Source organism: Phoxinus phoxinus, assembly GCF_949152265.1.
Source record: "Phoxinus phoxinus genome assembly, chromosome: 16".
NCBI classification, from domain to species: Eukaryota; Metazoa; Chordata; class Actinopteri; order Cypriniformes; family Leuciscidae; genus Phoxinus; species Phoxinus phoxinus.
In genome coordinates, this window is record NC_136891.1 from 19,653,791 (window position 1) to 19,677,317 (window position 23,527).

The following is a 23,527-nucleotide window of genomic DNA, read 5'->3' on the forward strand; positions in this document are numbered from 1 at the left end:
GTACAGCTTAGCATAGTGCTAGCCAATTAGTAATTAGTACTAGCTTAGCCTAATCCCTAAGAAAAGTGTAATTATACGTTTTTATTTACCAAACTGTTTATGACACCATGATTCCTGTTTACATGGTAGCAGTTCTTGAATTGGTGGATCTGATTCACTTGTTGGTTGTATAGTATCAGTAATTCTGCAATCATTTTTTTTTAATGAACCTGGAAGTCATACATTGGTTTTACATATGGATTTTTTTTTTTTTTTTTGTAAAATAAAATAAATAAATGTATCACATTTTCCACAAAAATAGTGTACCACAGCTAAAGAGCTCGGAGCAACAGAAAGACAATACAATTTTGGTTGGACCTTATTGAGACTTTATCAAAAAGTCTTTGAGATACTTCGAAGTTTTGGTCAAAATTGTATTTAAATTTCTTGTCATATTTATCTATTTTATTTATTTTTAATTAGTCTTACGGTTATGGGCAGATCTTGGGCTTTGTTGTAAATAGTTATACACACAAAATGTTTAATAAATAAAGAATCACAAAAACATTTTTTTAAGGATAACAGCCGTTTTCAACATAGATGATAATAAGAAATGTTTCTTTAGCACAAAATCAGCTTATTAGCATGATTTCTGAAGGATCATGTGACATTCAAGACCGGAGTAATAATTCTAAAAATTCAGCTTTGCAATCACAAGAACAAATTATATATATATATATTTTTTTTTTGTAATAATATTACAGTTTGTAGTGTAACCTTATTTTTTTTCTCCTGGCCATAGATGGCACACAATCTCATCTCAGCATTTTTGATGAATGGCTACGCTATTTTTTTAATTGTCATTTCATCTGAATACCAACATTTCTGAGATTTAGTCAGGCGTTTTGAGGTTCATTGATCTAACGTTGTGTCTCTGGAGTGGTCTATGACATTGTATTATGTTGAATATATTTTTTGGTCTATTTATTAATGAGGCAAAAAAGTAAAAAGATCAAATTAGAGCCTTGTGGTAATCTTACCGCAGTAGGGGCCATTACCACTCTTTTAATATTTGACATGTTGTGCTACAACTAAATTAGCAAATGTTTCTATTTATTTCCTATAATAATACATTGGCTGATGCATCATAATTCCACACATGCTAAACTTGTATCTTAATTTTAAAATGTTAAAATAAACTTGCCCTACTACTTTTTATTACTTTTTTACCCCAAACTTTTGAATGGTAGTGCATCATCACTTAATCTCTGAGCTCATGGTAGGTCTATCTTGAAAGGTTTAAACTTTATCACTAAAAATCAATTTCACTATGGAGATTTAGAATGACCTTTTTATTTCCTGAACCCCGCTGTGTTGCTCTGTTGGTGTGATCACACCCACTGTGGTTAAAGTCTTTGCCATTCACGCATAGGCAAGCGCCACTTTGTTGTTCTGTCTTCCAAGCACATAGAGTAACTACAGACTTCTTCTAGCAGCTCACCAGTTGTGTGAAATATAGTAGACCTTTTTTTTTTTTTTTACATCAGAAGTATAAATCCTATCTGTGTCAGTGATTTTTAGTATGAAGACTTATTATTGTTGCTGCTCCTGTCAGAAAGATACATATATTTTCCTCCATCTCCCTTGCGGTTGCCTAATCCACCTCCACTCCCGGCTCCAGCACGCGCTCTGTGTCTGGGGAACGCTCTCGTCAAACCCAATATGTCAGCCTCTTTTCAGATTGTCAGGCATCACAACAGGGAAAGAGAATTCCTCCGTCAGCGCATTGTGTGTGTGTGTACCCGTATTGCCTTACACTCCCTCACTGATGTGTGACTATCTATTGTCTCTTCTCATGACTGGCTGGAGCACAAAGCCCTAAAGGGCTCTAGCATCCATTTTTGGGATTTCTTCTTCTGTGGTTTCAACATCATCAGAAGACAAACATTATGGTTGATTTCTGTGCCACTTTTATTTTTGGAACAAAAGGAAAACAAATCTCTTGTTTAATTGAGCCCACACTATGCCCTGCTTACTAAGGGGCTTTTTACACGACACCGTTTCTTTTTATGCGTTTTTGGCCGTTCATTTACACGACAAAAGCGTTTCGGGTGCCTGAAAACACAAACTTTTGAAAATGGGTTCAGAGTGCAAGTTTTTGAAAACGGTCTCCGTGTCAACAACAAAAACGCGAATCTCAGAAGCCGATGACATCATACGTATTACGTGTTCAGTCTATATATTGTTTCATCGCCATCTAATGGCCTGGCAGCAGAATACAGCGTTTTTAGTCGTTTTTGCGGATCCGTGTAAATGGGGATCGTTTTGACAATGTCTGTATGCAGAAAACTCAAAAAAACTAAAGTCAATCTCAGTTTTAAGCATATCGTTGTCGTTTAAATGAACCCTAAGATGTTACTAACCAATCGTATTATAGTATCTGTTAAGAACCCAGTATACTCACAGCGAAGTTACTTTCCGTTCTTCGCTTTGAGGTAAAATCGAAAATTTGGGGTAATACTGTTAGCGAACATCTTGACGCCGTCCACGCTACTGCTGTTAGATGAATATGTAAATATGTGCTGCACACTTTCCTTTCAATAAAATATACACACAACAAAAATGACAGCGATGAGAAAACAATAAAGAAAGCATCTGATCATAACGTTTTGAATATGTTTGCAGTAGCTCTGCAATTCGGCACTCCAGTAAAGTCACGTCACGTTTAGTTATATACTACCTTATACAATAGATTGTTTATAAAGCAAGCAACTTTACAGTATTAAACATGAAAAAAAAACAGTGTCTCTGTCTATTAGAATTACAACTTCAATTTCTACTATAAAGCAGCTCTCCTGTGTGTTCATGTTTTTACTTGCGTATGTCTGACCTCGACGGACTGAACAGAAGAAATAAACTGGTAAAGATTTCCATGCCTAGCTATCATGTAATTGCCAAGGACCAATGGAAGTTCAAAGGCGTTTATCAGCCAGAGTGAAATTTTCCAGAAAATTTGATTTGGCAGGCTGTTTCGAAACTCCCAAAACAAACAGAAGACAAACTTAATTTTGGCCAAATTTTGTTCGGAATTACATCATATCAGTTTGTTCTTTGATTTAGCTTGAAGTATATCAGGGCCTTTGCAGTCCACCATATTGCCTGACAAACTTTTACTTACAGTATATCTAGGTCAGTCTATAGAAGTCCTGTGTGTTTGGATAGTTTAAATAGAAACTCCAGGTACTATCCTAATAAATATATATATATATATAAATATGAGAGAATCTAGGTTCTGAATACTGAGCTGTTTTAAAGAGACCAGGCTTCAGATGGCCACGCCTGGCTCCCCAATTATCCTCTCATAATTCCTCCATGTTTTAATTGGGTCGTATGGGGGCTGTCATGTGAAATGATGAAGGATGAGCATTGGGTGGGCTGCATTACTCAGTTTCTCCAATCAGAAGAGAGAGAGACACTATTCCTTTTTTTTGTTCTCTGTCTTTTCTCCTCTGCTGAGATTTGGAGTGTGAGAGATGGAAAGAGAGGAACTTTGAATGGCCAATGAGCCTGAATAATTGCGTTCATCAATTAAAGAAGCCAGAGACTTAACGAATATAACTAATTATGGACATAAATCAAGCAAGCTCCAGCCTTGACTAATTTGTACAAGGTTGAAGTGGTTTGACTTATACCACTAGGAGTTTTGCACAAAAAAACCCCGTCAACGTCAAAAAATTATATTAAACCAAGAGAAGTCACCAATGCTACAATCTAGAATGGTTATCCTAAAAATGTTGTCATCATTCACTCCACTTGCTTTCTTACACACAGGTACATTTTAAAGAATGTTCATGCAGCTTATTTTCACGCAGTTAAAATGAACCAGCTCCAAAAATAACAAAAGTGAAATAAAAGTGACTTTTGAGTTACACAAGTTTTCTGAAGCCATTCCATAGTTTTTCATAGAATTAAAAAAAAATTCTCTACCTATTTTTTCAAATCTCTGTCAAATATGGCACGTCAAAATGTGTCACACTAGGTTTTATTTCAATAATATATCAGTGCCTTTTGCAGTGGTTTGGAACCAGTCATAATGTGCCATATTTAAATAGGAACATATTCATATTGCTCTGAGATTTGAGAGTGGTGTAAAATATTTTCAAAGAATAACTACTTCAAATTTGGTCCATTTTACTTTAGCTGACTTGGATATATAGTTCATAAGTATTATGGACTAGTTATGATCTGGTTTTGGTCCTTTTTGGAGCTTAACATCCCTTGGTCACTATTATATAGTTGAAATAGAGTGTGAACATCTTTTGTATGATCGATGAGTAAATAATAACAGGGTCTAGATTTTAGATATCCCTTTAAAACTGGAATTATGTTGCAAACTGAGATTAAAGATGTTGGCTTCATAGAGTGAACTTCTTACGAAATGTGAGCCATCCCACTTCTTTGAGTCATCTGGAAAAAGAGTCTATGATAACACCATCAAGCTGTCTAGTGTATCTGGAAAAGCCGAGACTTTCCAGTGGAGAAAGTAACTGCTGGAAGTAGTTGACCCACAGTCTTCATGACACTCCGTCATCGAGGCCGATATGTGGTATTGCGTAAAGCTGAGCATATGTTCCTCTTCATCCTCAACTAGGTCATCACCGCTAAAGCCTGCAACGTGAAGTTAGTCTTAAAACTGTGTGATTTTCCATCACAATCATTCATTGACCTCCATGAGCCGCACTGCTCGAGCTGAAACCACGGGCTCATTAGTAGTGGAATTTAAGGCCTCATTGGAAAGTTTTGTTCCGTAGTCTTTCAGCACCACTGGACCTGTTGTACTACACGCCAAAGGAAATCAGTTTTATTTTCCCCTTATTTGGCATGGTGCTTATTAGTTACAGAAAATTGTTGGTACTTCTGATGCTGTGTATTCCAGTATCATCATTGCATTTGAGACCACGGGGAATAACAATGAGTGATCATTGAGATCCGACAACTGCCAGTTCGTAAAACAACCACTCTACCAAAGTTCCTTTGCTGCAATCCAGGCCAGGAGTTGTTATCACCTCAGCGCTTGGAAACTAATCCCAGTTGCAATGTTGATTATGGGTATTTGCAGACATTAACTCCGAGTTATGACTGTGGTATTGGCTGCATGTAAGGTCACCTGTAGGGTAAAGAACTTAGACTGGGGCCCCTATAGCCCCCTAAAGCCAGGCTCAGACTGCGGGAGTTTCAGGCCGATTTACCCATCCCAACATTCGTGTCCAGGGCATCGGTCTGTTCCGATGTGAGCCGTTTATAGATCAAATCTTTCCCCATCTGCTGGCGGAAACATTGGGGCTGCCCCAACAATATTAAACATGTTTGATATTTAGGATTTTAAATCAGGATGATTACGACTATGATTACGTCAGTACTTCCCCAATAGCCGATGAGAGACAAGTTTATATGGTGACGAAACTTTTGAAATGATGACCACGAAACAACAAGCAGCTGTACAGGTCCGGTGGACAGCAAAGATGGTGGAACGTCCGGTCGAAATGTGGCAACAACGCAATTTGACTTTATAATGCAAGTTGCCACGACACCGTATTTATTTTGTTTACAGCCGCAGATCTCGTGAGGTGATAAAATCTGGCATCGTAATCTTAAGAATATCTTGTAGTGTGTGATGTACCATGATTTTCAAATCATGACGTAGTATGTGCGGGTTCGAGATTTGAAAGAGGGAAATCTGTGAAGATTCGTCTTATGTGCGTGATGCAACCAGATTTCACAATCGGTTAAGATTAACTCCTGTAGTCTGAGCCTGGCTTTAGTGGAGTCTTTTTATACTCGCTACAGGTTCGCTGCTTCAGAACTGATGATTAATTTGCTCAATTCCAAATGAGACATGGCATTAAGTCCATTAACCAGTAATGTTTTTTGGCTAATAAATCCTTATTGGAGTCTTTTGGAGTCTTGATAAGTATGAAAATGGCCTGAATTTCAACTGTCCCTTCTTCTGTTTGTGTACTTCAGGATCTATCTGGCTCTATAGATGACCTCCCCACTGGAACAGAGGCGGGTCTCAGTTCGGCCGTCAGCGCTTCCGGGTCCACCAGTAGCCAGGGTGAGCAGAGTAACCCGGCCCAGTCGCCCTTCTCGCCCCATGCCTCGCCCAGAGTCCCCAGCCTGCGCAGCGGGCCCTCGCCCTCGCCCGTCGGGTCACCAGTGGGTTCCAGCCAATCACGATCTGGGCCCATATCACCTGCCAGTGGGCCAGGTAAAAGATTCTGTGTGAGATATAATTTTTTGATTTGTTTTTTCATAAATATTTCTGGGAGAATCTGCTGCTTGAAACTTTCTATTTTATGTCGTTTCATTTATTTGAATGTATGTTATGTTTGAATTGTATGAGATTATTCTGTAGTAGGGACATGAATTTTCAGGAATATTGTTAATCAATTTGCATTCAAATCAACAACCAATTAATTGTCAATGTTAATATCGTAAAACACGTGGAGAACTCCAAATATCATAAAAAATCTAATTTAGCGCCAAATGATACGCTTAATCAATTAAATTAATAATGCCAATACTAATCTCTGTAGAATTATGTTTTTATTTGGTTTGTTCCCTTAAAGTAATTGGGAGAAGTAGAATCTTTAATAGCTATTTAAAATTTATTAACCTTTAATTAATTAACCCTTTGACACGTATGATCACACCAGTGTGATTAGAGTCGTTCAGTGAGTCACGTGATCAACTGCTAAATTCAAATGTGGTTTCGTGCTTCAGCTGGTGCCAGTGTTGTAAATATAATATGTAAATAAATATTATATTATAAATATAAACTTAAGTGTGAAGGGGTTAATGTAATTTACATATAGTTAAGATTATTTATTTTAAAAACATTATAAATCAAAATAAAGTATTATGGTTATATTTGATATTTTAATTATTTTTTATTTTGTCAGTCATTGTGTATGTTTTGGTTTGCTGACATTGCTTTAGCGAAGTCCTTTGAAAATTAGCTGCAAAAATCGCTTTAAATACAGACTAAAAGTCTCTAACTAGGCACATATTCTTGAATTTTCTGTTGTGGATATTTTGGGGGGAAAATATGATTGTTATGCTAACTTCGACATACCCATTAGCTGCAGCCGTCACATGCTTCTCGTTTAATTCCTGCCACTGTGGAGCAGTCGGAGGGCGAGGTGTTTGAGCTCCGGTCAGCAGTGGGTCAGCGGCAGGATTCAAGCTGGCTTTAAAACAAGTCACTCCATCATTAAAATAGTTTTGAAAGTCTGTTAGCAGTTTGGAGTCACTTTGACACAATTACTGTCCTGCTGTGCGCAGCATTGTTAGCCGGGGCTTCTTTGATAGCCGTGCAGCGGAGGGCTTTGTGCAGCTGAAACTGCTGTTTTTCTTTTCCGTTCTGAATGTCACTAACAAGGTCCACAGGAGAGCGTTTACCCCACTGCACACAAAACTGCCTCATCTCTACTGGGAGCACCATTGGCCATTAACCGCATACAAGGCTGGCCCTGACATGTGATCTGTGTGCCATTACTGGAGAATGAATATCTCCGCTTTTACACACATACGCGTTCTGTACATACAGGCACACAAAGTTGCTCCCGGGAGAGAAACAATGAGCCTTAAACACCTCCCATGGGACGTGTGGTTAGATATTCTGCCCTCAAGGCTAATTTGTCTGATATTTATCGTGAAAGGGAGCTCTTTTATGAGGCCACTAACTGTGTTTGTGGTTTTGTGCATGTGCACTGCAAAAATATGTCTTGATCAGTATTTTTTTCTTGTTTCCCAGTAAAATATCCTTAATATAAGATAAAGATGTTAAGATTCTTTTTTAGAGAATATATCATGAGGTAAGTTTATCATTTTTTAAATTGTTTTAGACTATACATCTAACAATTTACATTAATTTAATTGTATAATAAAACATTAGAAACAGTATCTTGAAAATCTGAAAACAACTTTAGAAGTAAATTTATCTTGTTTTGATTAATTCGATATTTTAATCTTAAACCAGACAAAAATACTGATTAAGGAAATAATGTGTGTACAGTAAAAGACTGTGGGTTTACGCACACATGTACATTTCCCCCCCCCACACACACACAGGCACACAGATGGCCCCTCAGACCCCGGGCAACGTTCCAGACGTGGGCTCCCATTCCTCTCACAGTCAGTCGCCCATGTCTCAGGAGAGAGGTGAGTTGATTTCCCGCCGTAACATTGCGGCTCACACTCTATTTACAGATATCAAGAAAAGGGGATTTTTTTACTAATATCCGACATCTATCCGCTCGCTTTCCAGCATTCACTTCAGAGGAACAAACTCAATTGTGTGATGTTTTTCCTCCTCCATTGATATGAGGAGCTATGAGCAGCTATCAGAGTGCTGGTGCTTTGAGTTAGAGCTCAAGTATGAAAATTTGTTTGTTCGGAGATGTAAGCAATAACTATTATTGTAATTTCAGTTATTTTCACCTATGTAAGTGAGATCATAATTAGGTTTACTGACTCCAGAAGGTCAACATGAAATCAAAGTCTACTTTGTGAAAACACTGTCCCATCTTATTGTGCACAATTTACCAGTGCACCTTATTCTAAAGAAAATCCTTGTAAACTTGTGATGGCAAATTAAGATTTTGACCCGTCTCCCTGTCCAGGTCAAATGAGTTGGTGCTGGCAGTGTTTCAGGAGGGCAGTAGTCATCCACAACTTGCATTCAGATCTGGTTTCAGTCTTATTGAATGCCCGCTCATAATGATCCAATCAGTTCTCTTTCTAATGTTACTTGTTCGTTATTCGCTTAGATATATGACAAATTGCAGAAATAAAATGGGTTGCAAATTTCCCTTTAAATATATATATAATAAAAAACAACAAAAAAAGGAAACATTGGCTGACTTAATGATCAGATATTTTAGTAGACGATTAAAAACCCCAGCTTTAACCCCAATTCCCTGTCACGGTTTTGCTTTTTCTGACTATACCGAGGCAAATACATTAAAAACAAAAAAAGTCACATCTGAATACATTTGCAGGCTACTTGCAAGACTGTCACATAATTTGTATATATATATATATGTGTGTGTGTGTGTGTGTGTGACCCTGGACCATGGGTAAATGTTTTTGCAATTGGGATTTATACATCATCTGAAAGCTGAATAAATAAGCTTTCCATTGATGTATGGTTTGTTATGATATGACAATATTTGGCCGTGATTGTGCTGCATTCACTCACAATAATAAATGTTTTATATATATTTATGATAGGAAATTTACAAAATATCTTCATGGAACATTATCTTTACTTAATATCCTAATGATTTTTGGCATAAAAGAAAAATTGTTAATTTTGACCCATACGATTTATTGTTGGCTATTGTCACAAATATACCCGTGCTACTTGTGAGTGGTTTTGTGATCCAGGGTCCATATATATATATATACTGGTAAGTTCGAAGTATCATTTATTATAACCTACTGCATATGGGTGATTCATACTGAAAAAAGTGTATATATACTAATAATACTGAATAAAAACTATACACTATGCAAAGTAGTTACCGTATATTAATTTTAACACTTATCTTTAAACTATTTACAGAAAACACTTTTTTGTTGTTGTTATGAGTAATCCTTTCCGGTTTTACTTTTTAGGATTTGCACCTAACATGCAGCGCAATGCACCTGGTCCCCAGTTTGGAGGCCAGCAGGCTGGACCCTCTATGTCCCCACACTCCTGTCCCACTGGCCCTATGCAGCATAATGTGGGCTCTTATCAGCTGGGCCCCTCTTATGGGCCCCAGAGTGGCCAGTATGGCCCTTCAGGTAACACACTCACATTCCCAGTTCTTCTGCTTGCAAACATTTGAGATTTTTTGTTTAGGTGAGGATTTCTTACTCTAATTGTCTAGTGTGAATATGCACTAAAATGGTCCTTGCATCTTTTGCACTATATTACAAGTCTTCGATAGCTTTATGTGATGAACATACAAAAAATTAGTATTCACATACAAATGTAATTTTTGTCATCGCTTCGACATCATGCGTTCATACATTCACACATACCGAAGTTGTTATACAGTACATCATTGACGACAAGCCTAGTGTAATAGTTTAAGGCACCAACGGTGTCCTTTTTTGTTTCACGGAAGAATGAATGTAATCTGGGTTTGGAATGACGTGAGTGAGTAAATTACAGAATTAAATTATTTGGGTGAACTAATACTTGTGGTTTCACAAACAGGGCTTAGATTAAGCCAGGATTTGGCCTTAGTTCAAATAGGACATTTAAGTAGCTTTTATAAACATGCCTTAGAAAAAAACATTTCATCTGGAGATAAAACAAAGACATATTTTAAGATATGTCAGTGCAAGTTGCTCAAGACAACTGAAACATGCATTGTAGTCTGGGACCAGGCTTTAAGCCTTGTCTGTGAAAACGGGGGAAAGTGTCTGTTGTTGTTTCAGCGTGTGCGTCTGTGAAAGAAACCCCATTAACAGGGCTCAGCAGTAATTCATCATGAATGTTATGGTGTGCAGATGTAATAAATGAATAGCTGCTAAGCATGCCTTTATAATGTCATGGCCTCCACTCTGCCTGATTGATAGTCCCTGTTGTCCTGTACTCTAATTCAAATGACTGACAGCCAGCTCAAGACAACAGGGGTGCATCGTGCTGCCGCTGTTGCAGGCCTGACACTGACTGAGCTATGGCGGCAGTCGACCGCACAATTGTTTACACAGATTGATGGGATCCGTGAAAAGATGCCTTAGTCAATTCTTAGTTTGGAAGAACATAAAATTAAGCATTTATTGTTTCCTGAAGTCTACTTATAATGCAAACATTAATAATTTTTTAACCATTTTCCATTCTCTCTCTCTCTCGCGCTTACCCTCACGTTGTTTCATACATCTTATTTTACATTGATTAATTTTGGCGCCTATATTAACAGGCAGCAGGGCTTGCACTGCGTTCATCAGTAGCCTGGTGCACTGCATGCAAGAGTTTCGGTGCTATGCCTATTTTTGCTGCGCATTACAACCTGAACTCGGGTAAACATGGTGGAAATGCTCTCATAACCCAGGGGCATAGTGGCTCAGTGGATAGCGCTGTGGCCACAGCAAGAAGGTCCTCGGTTCGAGTTCTGGCTGAGCCAGAAAGCCTTTCTTTGTATAACACAATCCAAAGACAAGAGGTGAATGAGAGGTGATTCTAAGGCCATGTTCACACTCTCAGTCCAAGTACCAATTATTTGTGTATCCGATTAGAATCTAATCTAAAATTATTGAATACACTAAATACAACAACAACTGCAACATGGAGGGGTTTGCAAGAGAGATGTTGTCTTATTTAAAGTGTACAACATGACAATGTGTAGCCGCCACGCTGGTCTACTGCGTCTTCTGAGGCAGCGGCAGAACCGTAGGAGGCTGGTATGCACAGCTTTTTTCCGCGCTGCCGTCTCCGTCGGTTTACAAACATTGCTCGGTTATATTGTCATTTTCTGCTCGTCTGGCACTTTGGAACAACACAGCCTTGTTTCTGCAGCGAATTTCAACATGTTTCCTATAACAATGTCTGATGTTTACATAACGTGAGAAAGTTACATTAATCACGCAAAATCTGATCAAAACGGTCAGACTGAAACGGATTTCCAGAAATGCGATTTGAATAGGATTTCAAACCACATATGGATGTAGCTTGAAACGGATTTTTAAAAATCGCATTTCACATGATTTTTTGCTGTTCACACTAGCTAAATCTTGATCTGATTTCAATCGGATATGCACAAAAATTGGATTTGGCCTAAGTTGTCCGTAGGTGTGAAAGCATCCAGGGTGTTACCCTGCTTACGACCCAAGACACTGGGGTAGAGTTCAGTATCCCCACAACCCCAATAGGACAAGCAGTCTGGAAAATGGATGGATAGATACACGTGGACTTAATGTCAAATTATTTTTAATAATAATCAAGTTATAGCTACTGTACCTTAAGACTTCTAAATGTTAATTACCTTTATGATTGACTAACCTGTTCACATATAAAACTGACCGATGTAAGTCACACTTACATTCATCAGGGACACTCATTTTGCTGAATAGTGTGTTGATGTGTAAAGACGTCTCACTAGCCCAAAACAACTCGATTTTGGTCAGGGTTGTCTCACCTGCCCGACTGTATTTGATGAAATCTCGCCCTCTTCTGTTGGAGGTCTGTCACACACTGCGATTAGAAATGGCAGAGGCATGACAGCCTTTGAGTTTTCTCTCCAAGAAGCAGGACAACTGCTTGTTACTTGTTGACGGTTTGTTGACAACAGTTTCTCTCTGAGACTCAAGCAGGACAATATATTGTTGCTTCTTCAGAGGCTCATTGGTCACTGCCATGGCCAAATGATCACCCCACCGACTGAACGATCATTTCGACTGAAACAGAAGTTGATTTCTAGTCATTAACTCAAAGTCCATTAACTCAGCAGGGAGTTGAGTCACTGCGGCTGTTAAGGCTCCCCTGCTGAGAGCCGATTCTCCATCAACTATGTAAATGAGGATTATGATTGAAAATCTGCTGAAAAATCAGCTGGTGTAAACATTGGCGGTCATACAGAAAGTATTCAGACTCCTTCATTTTTAGCACAACATTCTACACTCCATACTACCATAATGACAAGGCTAAACCCAGATTTGTGATAACTGAAAATGTATTGCAAAGAAAAACCTGAAATATCACATTGCATTGTATTCATTGCAAGTATTCAGACCCTTAACACATTATTTAAGTTGAAGCACCTTTGGCATGCACTAAATACATTTTTTTCTTTGTCATTATGGAGTATGGATTGGGAATAGTAAATTAAAAGAATTGTAGCATAAGGCTGGCTGTATTTGATCGGCAGAGATTCAAACAAGCAAGGAAAACCCCCTTTTCCATTATACATTCCCTTTAAACAGTGAATTGTCTGACTCGAAGGTTAGTTGTTGATGTGAATTGAGTTGAAGGCAGGGAAAGTGGGAAGCCTTTGAGTCCTGTTGTGTCAGAACAAGCTTTGTCATTTTGTGTAGCTGAATTACGGAAACATGGGTCTTTAAAACAAGGTGAGATGCACATCTTTTTTAGCTCACAGTAGGCTTCAAATTGTGTTCCCATGTCCCAAACCCTCCGTCATCTATGCATCGCTCACGGCACTGTCAGAAGGGCATCCGCCTGTATCCTTCACATTCATGGCATCTTTCCCTCTTTTTCACCTGAGGGAATGTTGAGATTAACAGGGCTGGAGGAAAGTCACCACAGAGTGTCTGACAGCAGTACGGCATTTCTGTGTAATTGGCATTGCTCCAGGTCCACTTCTACATCCTTGCAGACTGGAGTGTCCGTCCTCCCCACCGTGAAGGAGCTTGTTAAGGGTCTCAGTGTAACTACAGAACAGGGGCAAAAAGCCAGTATCCCCTTCCTTTCCTCTCAACCTGCTTAATGTGATTTTGGAATACATTTTTAGTTCTCTTTTTTTTTACACTGGGAAAGTGGAAAACATGCCAAGACTCTCTGATTTCCACAGGGAACTCTTGAAACCTGAATGAGCCAGAGATCTCAACGTTTCGACAGCTTGAGGAATGGAAATCCCAGTTCTAATTGTGACTGAAACGCTGCTTGGCAAGCTCCTCCTGCCAAGCAGCGATCTGGGCACGATTAAATTTATGCCCATTATGCACATCAGCATATTAGACGGAACTCCACGTGGTGGACATGATGTCTCGTCCCCTGAGAAACTTGACGAGAGAAACTTGGCGTCCAGTGGGTGTCAGGCTGAATGTCCTCAGACTGTTGATCTTGAAACATGTCATGAGGAGACATACTTCATTAACAACGTGCTCTCTGATGGCTTGCTGGGGCTTTAGTCCCACACTAGTTGTGAAGAATGTCAATTTGGCTGAAATGTGTCCAGCCTTCACTGGCTTCCCAAACTCTCCCACAAAGATTGGATAATTTGACTTCCTGAGTAGGAACAGAGAAAGAAAAGAATTATGTATGCAGAATTTAGACTTCAAAGAGAAGAGATCAAAATGGACCCAAAAAATCTGTTATTTACAGATCCTCATGTCATTCCAAACCTGTAAAATTTCATGAATATCCATTACATTGTGAATCACTTTCACTTAAGTCTTTTTTACAAAAAATCAGGTTGGTGAAAAGCAACCTGATATTTAAGCAATTTTTATGTTAAAAGTGTGGCTTCCGTCCATGTTTCCATGTTGGAATCCAGTGCATCAAAGAAAAAGAAAAAAAAAATCCAATAAAATTATAGCCATTCATTGGGGATCCAAACTCGAAATTGACCAAAACCAGATTGATAACATTACTGAAGCACATTGTGAATACTGTTTCTTGGTTGTCTGTAAGAATAAGAGAAGGGAAAGGTAACTGTAAAATCAACACAGCAATAGCACTTAGTTTGGATTGTTTGGAAACACACATAAGATATTTTTTGCATTTAAAAAACACTTAGAGGTAGCGAATATTAAATGTTATCAACAGAGTGCAGGACTCTTCAGATGTGTTTCGGTAACTCTTAAAATGGTCATGCATTGCATTTTTTTTCTTTTATGATATTTCATGAGATGTACTTAATGGTATTAGGACTTAAAGGGATAGTTCACTTTAAAATTTAAATTCTGTCATCATTTACTCACCCTCAAGTTGTTTCAAACCTGTATTAATTTATTTCTTCTGCTGAACACAAAGAAAGATATTTTGAAGAATGTCGGTAACCAAACAGTAGTCTGTACCCATTGACTTCCATAGTAGGAAAAAAAAATACTATGGAAGTCAATGGGTACAGACTACTGTTTGGTTACTGACATTCTTCAAAATATCTTTCTTTGTGTTCAGCAGAAGAAATAAATTAATACAGGTTTGAAACAACTTGAGGGTGAGTAAATGATGACAGAATTTTAATTTTAAAGTGAACTATCCCTTTAAAGGCATAAAAACTGTCTGGTTTATCTCCAGGTAACTACCCACGGCCTGCTAACTATGGCGGAGCACCAGGTGCCAACTACAGTGGCCCCGGGCCTGGCATGAGCAACAGTCTTGGCATGAATGCCAGCAGTCCAATGCATGGGCAGGGTCCTGGGCAACCCTGTGGCTCTATGACTACGGCTCGAGGACCAGGGCATGCAGCCGGTGGCCGGCCTTACACCGCAGGCTCCAGCAGTGTGGCTCCAACCTCTCCCAACATGCCCCAGTCGGCTGGCCCAGGGATGGGTCCACCTCCTCCCAACGTCAGCCGCAAACCCCATGAGAGTAGCCCTGCATCTGCCCAGCAGAACCCAGTCCCCTCGGGCCAGGCCAGGTAAACAAGAACCTTCATTCATTTTAAGTGCCTTTCTGCTTAACTAGAACAAGATGTTTTGGTCATGTTTGGTCTAGATTTCATTCATAATTAAATGGATAGTTCATCCAAAAATTGCCATTATGTATTCACCCTCATGTTGTTAAAAACCTGTATGACGTACTATCTTCTGCGGAACACAAAAAAAGATATTTTGAATGATCTTGGTAGCCAAACAGATTTGGTTACTATTGACTTCCATTATATGTACAAAAAATAAATAATTTGAGACATTTCTTAAAATAATTCACAGAAGAAATAGTCATACAGGTTTTATTTTGGGTTAAACAATCCCTTTAAGGTTACAAAATAATCCCTCAGTTAAAAACAAAGTAATTCCAATTCAATTCCAGTTGGGGAAATCTGGCATTAATGAAAGAAACGTTCTTTTAATTTGTAACATTAATAAATAACATTTTGGACATATAAAATGAAAATTATTAGTAGCGCTCCAAATAGATTCTTATAGCCAATACCAATTTATTGCCGATTGATACCGATTCTGTTTAAGCTTTTATCAGGAGCTCTCTCATAACCAATTATGCAAGCTCTCTGCTCATGGAGCTTAAAATGTCTAAATACTGCATATTCAATCATTTAATTTACAATAGCATTCACCACCTTTTTATTGGATGTTGTTAATATTGATAACCCCTTTTATTTGTTTTCCTGTGATTCAATAAGGGGAACGCGTTCCCATGTGAGGCAAGAGTCGAGAGAGAACAGCAAATGTGTGTGGTCGAGTGCTGTTAATGTCATTTATTCAGATAAATATTTTGTCATATTCACTATACCCTCCAGATGCATTTATGATTCAGAACGGTACTCCTTTGTTACTTTTATGCACCCTCAATATGTCATTTTCCTTATCCCTCACTGGTTGGCCTCTACTGGACAGTCAATGCAGATTTTGGCCAAACATGATATTATTCAGTGCACCTTTGAGTTTTCATTTGTATTGAAAGTGAACAGGCACCAAGGAGACCTTTATGCTGTTCCCCCTGCTTCAGACCTCCCTTTGGCAGGTCCCCTGTGTACCCCGGCCTGTCTGGGCCTGGGGGGCGGCCAGCCTCCTTCCCTCTCCCTCACCCCCATCACCCTCACTACAGTCCTGCGCAAGGCCAGCCTCACACTGAGCTGTTTGGGTAGGTTTAAGATTGGACCCCTGGCTGGATGGCTTCACTCTGCTTGAGTCTGCTCGCATCCGCTAGAAACGGCACAAGCCAAGTGCTATGCATTAGCTTCTCCTTTCTTCTCCACCACGGCTATGTTTTATTCTGAGCATTTAAGAAGACTAATCATATAGCTTTCACAAAGGCAGGAGAAGCATCCTCTGGAGAAAACAGCAAAATGGAGAACTGAAGCAGCAGCTTGTGTAGCTCAGAGATAAAGTGGAGTGGAAGACTCGAAAGGTTTAAAGGAATCATTCACCCAAGAATAAAAAATATATATTGGTCTTTATACTCATACTTGTCTTTTCCAAAGTATATAAACAGTTTTTTTTTGCTTCTCTGTGGAACGCAGAAAAAGGGGAATTTTTGAAGAATGTTAACGCAGCTTTTTTCCATTAAAATTACAACTGTTTACATTCAGATTTAAAATTTCCGCATCGCCAAGCAATACCGCACGCATGTTATCACATTTTGAGAAATTATAGTAGAAGGGAATATTTTCAGTGAATAATTACTTATATTTTGGTCTGTTACTCTTGTGAAGTTATTGTTGTGACTTCACAAAACTTGGAATATACTGCAGAAGAGCTGTGTTTAGATTTTTCTACATAAAATTATACAGTTTCGCTTTATTTTAAGGTGCCTTTGTTACAGTGGTAATTATACAAAGAATACTGGGTAATATTAATTAACTACATGTACTATTATATAATAAGTTTTGGGTTAGGGATAGTTGCTTGTGATTATGCATAATATGCTGTTATAATTAAGTATATATGTAAGAAGTTTAACAGGGACACTGTAAAATAAAGTGTTACCAATTCTACTTGTGTTCCATGAAAAATTGTAACAGGAAATTGAGTTTGGAGAGACATTTATGTCCTTTAAGATTTAATCAAAGAGGTTTTTCTGATCAGATTACATTGACTTATTTTATAGTTTTATATAGTGCTTACTACCGGTACACCTTTTAAAAAATCATATTGCAATTACTTCTACAAATATTGTAAGTGCTGACATAAACATTTTGCTTTTAAAGGCTAAAAGGCACATTGAAACAGCAGCTCTCATGTTCAACAGGGTGTGCAAATACTTAAAATTATAACAATGCCTTTTGTCTCCAAACTGAGCATGTTCGCCCACTTATTTTCTGTTTCTGGATTTAAAAGTGGACATTTTGTTGAGACCGAAATTAACTACTTGTAAAAACAGTTTATCTTGGCCCCACATGTGCGTGGTGTCACAGCCATTTTAATAATCTCATAAGGCTATATTATTCGAATTAATAATTAGGTAGCCCTAGTGCAGTTTCTAGTTTGAGTCGAGGTGTGATTCGAGGTGTTGGTTGTTTTGGTAGCAGCAGTGTACCACTTTGACCGATGGATTGTAGATTGTACCTCATTTAAGACTTAAAGTGTAATATGGACTACGAACAACACAGCACAAAGCAACAGCACTTCCTTTTCCTTTGTGCATTAATCCTGAATGTCTTAACCCTCTCTACTGTCCCTGCATATTTGTTGCTTGCCAGCTATTAGACGTAAAGAAGAAAAGAAAACAAGTGTACTAACAACTGATCATTGAAACATCTTAAACAGGTTTTTTTAAAATGTCTGTGTCCTTATGTGTGTATTCTGTCATCCATAGACCAAGCGGGTACCAGGCTGGCTCTCACATGCTTGGAATGGCTCCTGGAGGCCCCTACAACCATCCACCGAGCAACAGCTCAGCCAGGATGACCCCTCAAGGACCCTCCTACAACACAATGCCCACAGGTAAGCGTGAGAGTTTTCACTGATATCTCAGTGTTTCAATGCGACAAGATTCCAAATATTCAATGCAAGAAATGTTCCAAATTTTTTAATGCATGAAAACTTGTGCAAACTCATTACCAATGCAAGATAACGCCAATCTAAAATAAAAATGAAATGTTCTCAGGATAAATAACCAACGATTATGCTTAAAGTCCCCCTGTAGTCAATCATTTCATCACTTAAACCTCATCATTGATCACCAAAATGACATATTTAAATGTTTTTTCCTTAAAAAAGGCATTTTAGACCTTAAAATAGATTGAATGTAACTACACCCTTGCCTCATTTAATATATGCGCTTCTATGAATATGCAAATGCTAATATCCCCGCCTCCACTCACTCACACCAGCTCAGAGATCCACTCGTTGGCCTGATTAGTTACAAGGTAGTTTGTGACGTCAGAAGCACCAGCGATGTTTTCCATGTTTCAATGCGACAAGATTCCAAGATTCCAAATATTTAATGCACGAAATGTTCCAAATGTAAAATAAAAATGAAATGTTCTCAGACGATTATGCTTAAAGTCCCCCTGTAGTAATTTCATCACTTAAAACTCATCTTTGATCACCAATATGACATAAAATTCCTTAAAATAGATTGAATGTAACTCTACACCCTTGCCTCATTTATTATACGCTGTTCTATGAATATGCAAATAAGCCCCGGTTCCTTCACTCACACCAGCTCAGAGATCCACTCGTTGACCTGATTGGTTACAAGGTAGTTTGTGACGTCAGAAACACCAGCGATTTCAAACAGTGTTTTCCAGATTGTCTTTGGTTCACTGCAGTTTTAAGGAGAAAATACTCAGCAATGGTGTTGACTTAAAGCATATTAAAAACACCACATAGACATAAACAACATTAAAAGATGGATTTTCACCACAGGGGGACTTTAATTAATCGAGAGAAGCAGAAATTGTGATCACGATTAAAATACGATTTATCATGTAGCTTCTTTGCTGAATAAAAGTATTTCCTTAATATAAAAATATGGCGAATGGTGGTGTATATTGAGAATATTCAATAATTCTGGAGTTTAATGCAATGTTTTGCTTTCAGTACTAAGTTATTACTTGACTAGTTTGAACATATGCCTTTGTTTGGAGGGTGTGATCAGATGTTTGGCAAGGTGAGGTCTAAGGGTCTGAATTTCCTGTAGGGCCAATGACAGGCTCAGGGGACACCATGATGCCCACCGATCCCAAACAGAGAGCTGAGCACAAGGAGGAGGGCAGCACACCCGCCACAGATCCCCCTAAGCCAAAGGTATGAAGACATCTTTCTCTCTCGGACTCATTGAACATGTCCAGAAGATGCTCACAGATAACTCTGAATCCCTGTAAATGGTAACATTACTCTAAAACCTTCTCTGTTATAGCCTACAAACAGTCTCTGACCTTTGCTTCAACCATAACTTTGTTAATATCTGCCCAGTAAAGGTGTAAAAATTAGCGCACTGGTCTGACAAGTGATAAAAGTCTTAGTCCACTTTGAAATGTCATTGGTTCAATCTCCTGCTTCACAATCTTGTAAATTAAACATCTTTGGCTGTGATTGTGTTTTAACTTGCATTTGAACTTTCATCTATTTTTTTGCTGCTCGAATCTTGCATTGTACTTGGGACACGGTGTGAGAGTGATAATTATTACCATAATTATGGAATTTAATAATTGGTTATAGCCTGATTATTATAATCATACCCATTACCAAATCTAGATCACCAATTTGCTTCCAAATGTCCAGACATGTTCAATGGAGCACTGCCGGAAAATGAGACTTGAACATATTGTTTTAAATAACTAGAGTTTGCACCAGAGCATTGAATTAGATTTAGATTTTGACCACATTTACTTTTCCCCCAAAATAATTTGCAAGTGGTAATCAAATTGTTGTCATAGTAAATATTTACATCCTACTGCTTGTAGCTCTTCTAGTTTATCATTCTGCTGTTTACACTCCCTAAACTGAGTCCTGAAAGTATGTTGTTCTTGAATAGTGTTCAATTTCACTGTGTTATTCAATAAGCCAAGGAATATCATTCTCTCATGTGTCCTAATGAGCGCACATCTAAGCTCTGGAAGACCTTGTTACAAATCTTTCTTGTGTTAACGTGTTCTTTCTCAGTCATTGCCCTTACTTTCATCAGAACTTCATCGTGTCATTAAGTTCAGCTTTCATTTGATTGGCTGAGATATGGCGCAGTAGCAGAGCATTCTCTCTCTGAACTCATCTTTCCATTCTTGCTTATGTGTCATTTTTTTGGTTTCATTTGTAATTCGATGTGATGTTTTGTTTTGTCCCCCTAGTGATTAGAGGGAAGTAGTTCTGTCACTTTAAATAATTCTCAAAAAAATTATTTTGTTTTCTTGCTAGCTCATGATAATCTTCGTACTTTTTTCACCTCATAGCATCAGTCGTCAGTAGAGCACGGCTTTTTAATTTAGCGTGTAGAAAACTTCACAACAAACTGAAGTGCCTTCAAACGTTGACCTTTATGTCCTGTCCAGCTGGCTGCGTTACAAGCTTTGTGTTGCTCTCCCTATTTCTGCTGATTTGTGTGTGTGTGTGTGTGTGTGTGTGTGTGTGTGTGTGTGTGTGTGTGTGTGTGTGTGTGTGTGTGTGTGTGTGTGTGTGTGTGTGTGTGTGTGTGTGTGTGTGTGTGTGTGTGTGTGTGTGTGTGTGTGTGTGTGTGTGTGTGTGTGTGTGTGTGTGTGTGTGTGTGTGTGTGTGTGTGTGTGTGTGTGTGTGTGTGTGTGTGTGTGTGTGTGTGTGTGTGTGTGTGTGTGTGTGTGTGTGTGTGTGTGTGTGTGTGTGTGTGTGTGTGTGTGTGTGTGTGTGTGTGTGTGTGCGCAATCCTGTAACAAGTATAACAAGTCCTGCAATATAACACAGTGCTACTTGAAAGGTATGAATTGAGCTTTCTTTAGTCCAGCTCAGAGTGGTGCCAACTTCAGCCAGAACAAGAGCCAGAGTACAAAAAGAGTGTGACAGACAAAGATTTGAAGTGTTATACACAAAGTTTGCCAAACTTTCTGAATGCTTCTCATGCTAAAGACAGTAGGCTCTGCATGGGAGTTTTTTTGGACCGTGAATTTCAGGAGAATGTTTTCGACCTATTGCAGATCAAGCTATCCTATTGCACTGACTGGGTGCCAGTACTCGTGCTGATTAGTGTTCATTTCGTTAACAAGCTTTTTACGATGACGAGACAATGCCAAGGTCGTTTAACGATAACTGTTACTATATCAACATGCGATATCGTTGACGAAAAAAGACGAGACTAAAATATAATAAAAAAATTATATTTTACCAAAATCTCTCTTTATTTTTGTCGGGGAAAAGAGGAGACAAAATATTACATACATTCTCAGTGATGAACTGTAATAAATCCAAACATGAATCTCGACTACCGGTATATTGTTTGTGGTAGCTAAATTTGCTGTTTTTTTAATAGAAAAAAAAAACATTAATGTAATTTGCAATTATTGGAATTACTATTCACTTTAAATTTTTTGAGAATTTTCTTGTTTTACCCGTTTTCATAATGTAGAGAGACGAGAGTGTGTTAATACAGGTGAACTTGAAAATTTTGAATATTGTGCAAAAGTTCATTTATTTCAGTAATTCAACTTAAAAGGTGAAGCTAATATATTAGACTCATTACATGCAAAGTGAGATATTTCAAGTCTTTATTTGTTATAATTTAGATGATTATGGCTTAGAGCTATGAAAACCTTTTCACAATATTCTAATTTTGAATTTGGGGTTTTCATAAGCTGTAAGCCATAATCATCAAAATTATAACAAATAAAGACTTGAAATATCTCACTTTGCATGTATTGAGTCTATATAATATATTAGTTTCACCTTTTAAGTTGAATTACTGAAATAAATGAACTTTTGCACAATATTCTATTTTTTCAAGTTTCACCTTTATATATGATAAATAGCCTTCAATAAATCAAGAGCAATAAACAGTGATAAAGAAAGAACAAAGAAACTAATTATAGCATATAGGAAAACAAGCTACAATAGAACAAAGACAAATGAAATAGACCAATTTGGAAAAACTTCCAAGCACTAGAAATAAGAAATAAATTCTATAAAGTAATGAAATTTATAAAACAAAACACTGCATAGTCTTCACTGGGTAAATTAAATGTACATTTATTCTTATTAAAGTTGCAAAAGTGATTCATTCAGTTGTGTTTGTTCTAAGTGTAGTTTTATGGACTTTTAGTTTGTATTCAGTAGTTCCTGTGTTCCTTTGTTTCAGTTTCTCATTTGCTGTCATGGACATTCATTTAATCATCACAGGTGTTTTTCATTTGTCCCCTCATTTAGCCGGTGTTTAAGTGTTTGCTCTGTTATTCCTTCAGTTGTCGATTGCTAATTGTGTTAATGCTTGTGTTTGCATTTGACACACTGTTACACCAGTCCATCTTTTGTTTAATAAATCACGTTTAAACTTTTTAATCCCGCCTTCTGTCAGTCTTCATCTTCATTCCGCGTAACACAGTCAAGAGCAATGAGAGATTGTCTCTTTTTTTGTTGTTTGATTAACATTATTAATGACACCAGGTAAATTTGGATCCTGTCACTTTAAAAACAACTGCATGGATCCAGTATACTCATGCTTTTCTTTTTCAACTGTTTACGTTCACTTAAGACATATACTGTGTCTACTATCAAAGACATGGTCACTTTGACACACACAAGTATGTGTATTTAACTGTTTAAGCCCAATTAGTTGGCAAAAGCACTCAAGTTTGACAGCGCTGAGAAACGGTCTCTCTGACAGCATGCGTGTGTAGCGAAATGAGTTGTCTTTCATTGCTTAGTTCGCTTCAACGGTTTAAAATCACTTATTTTTAAACCCCAAATATTTAAGAACGATGCAAACGATAAGCTTTAGAATGCGTAGCACAGCAACTTCATGTGAGCGTAACCGCGATAAGAGACGATAGTCCAAAATGACACATTCCTACTGGTTAATCGTGTCTGCCAGTATATTACCCACCCCTACTCTCTATTAAAGGATTAGTTCAGAATTTAAATTTCCTGATAATTTACTCACCCCCACGTCATCCAAGATGTTCATGTCTTTCTTTCTTCAGTCGAAAAGAAATTAAGGTTTTTGAGG

General features: G+C 38.0%; 1 protein-coding gene across 5 annotated transcripts in view; it reads left to right on the forward strand.

The window, feature by feature from the left end:
- The window catches only part of arid1b (AT-rich interactive domain 1B), an 84,292-nt gene that overhangs the window by 40,447 nt on the left and 20,318 nt on the right, over positions 1 to 23,527 (forward strand). For 3 of the 5 annotated variants that reach the window (XM_079639185.1, XM_079639187.1, XM_079639188.1), the window contains exons 5-11: positions 6,004 to 6,247; positions 8,113 to 8,202; positions 9,661 to 9,831; positions 15,014 to 15,356; positions 16,406 to 16,540; positions 18,215 to 18,342; positions 19,544 to 19,650. In XM_079639185.1, the coding sequence (XP_079495311.1) occupies positions 6,004 to 6,247; positions 8,113 to 8,202; positions 9,661 to 9,831; positions 15,014 to 15,356; positions 16,406 to 16,540; positions 18,215 to 18,342; positions 19,544 to 19,650 (1,218 nt within the window). The remainder of the gene's footprint in view (positions 1 to 6,003; positions 6,248 to 8,112; positions 8,203 to 9,660; positions 9,832 to 15,013; positions 15,357 to 16,405; positions 16,541 to 18,214; positions 18,343 to 19,543; positions 19,651 to 23,527) is intronic. The other 2 variants (XM_079639186.1, XM_079639189.1) reach the window with 1 other exon arrangement.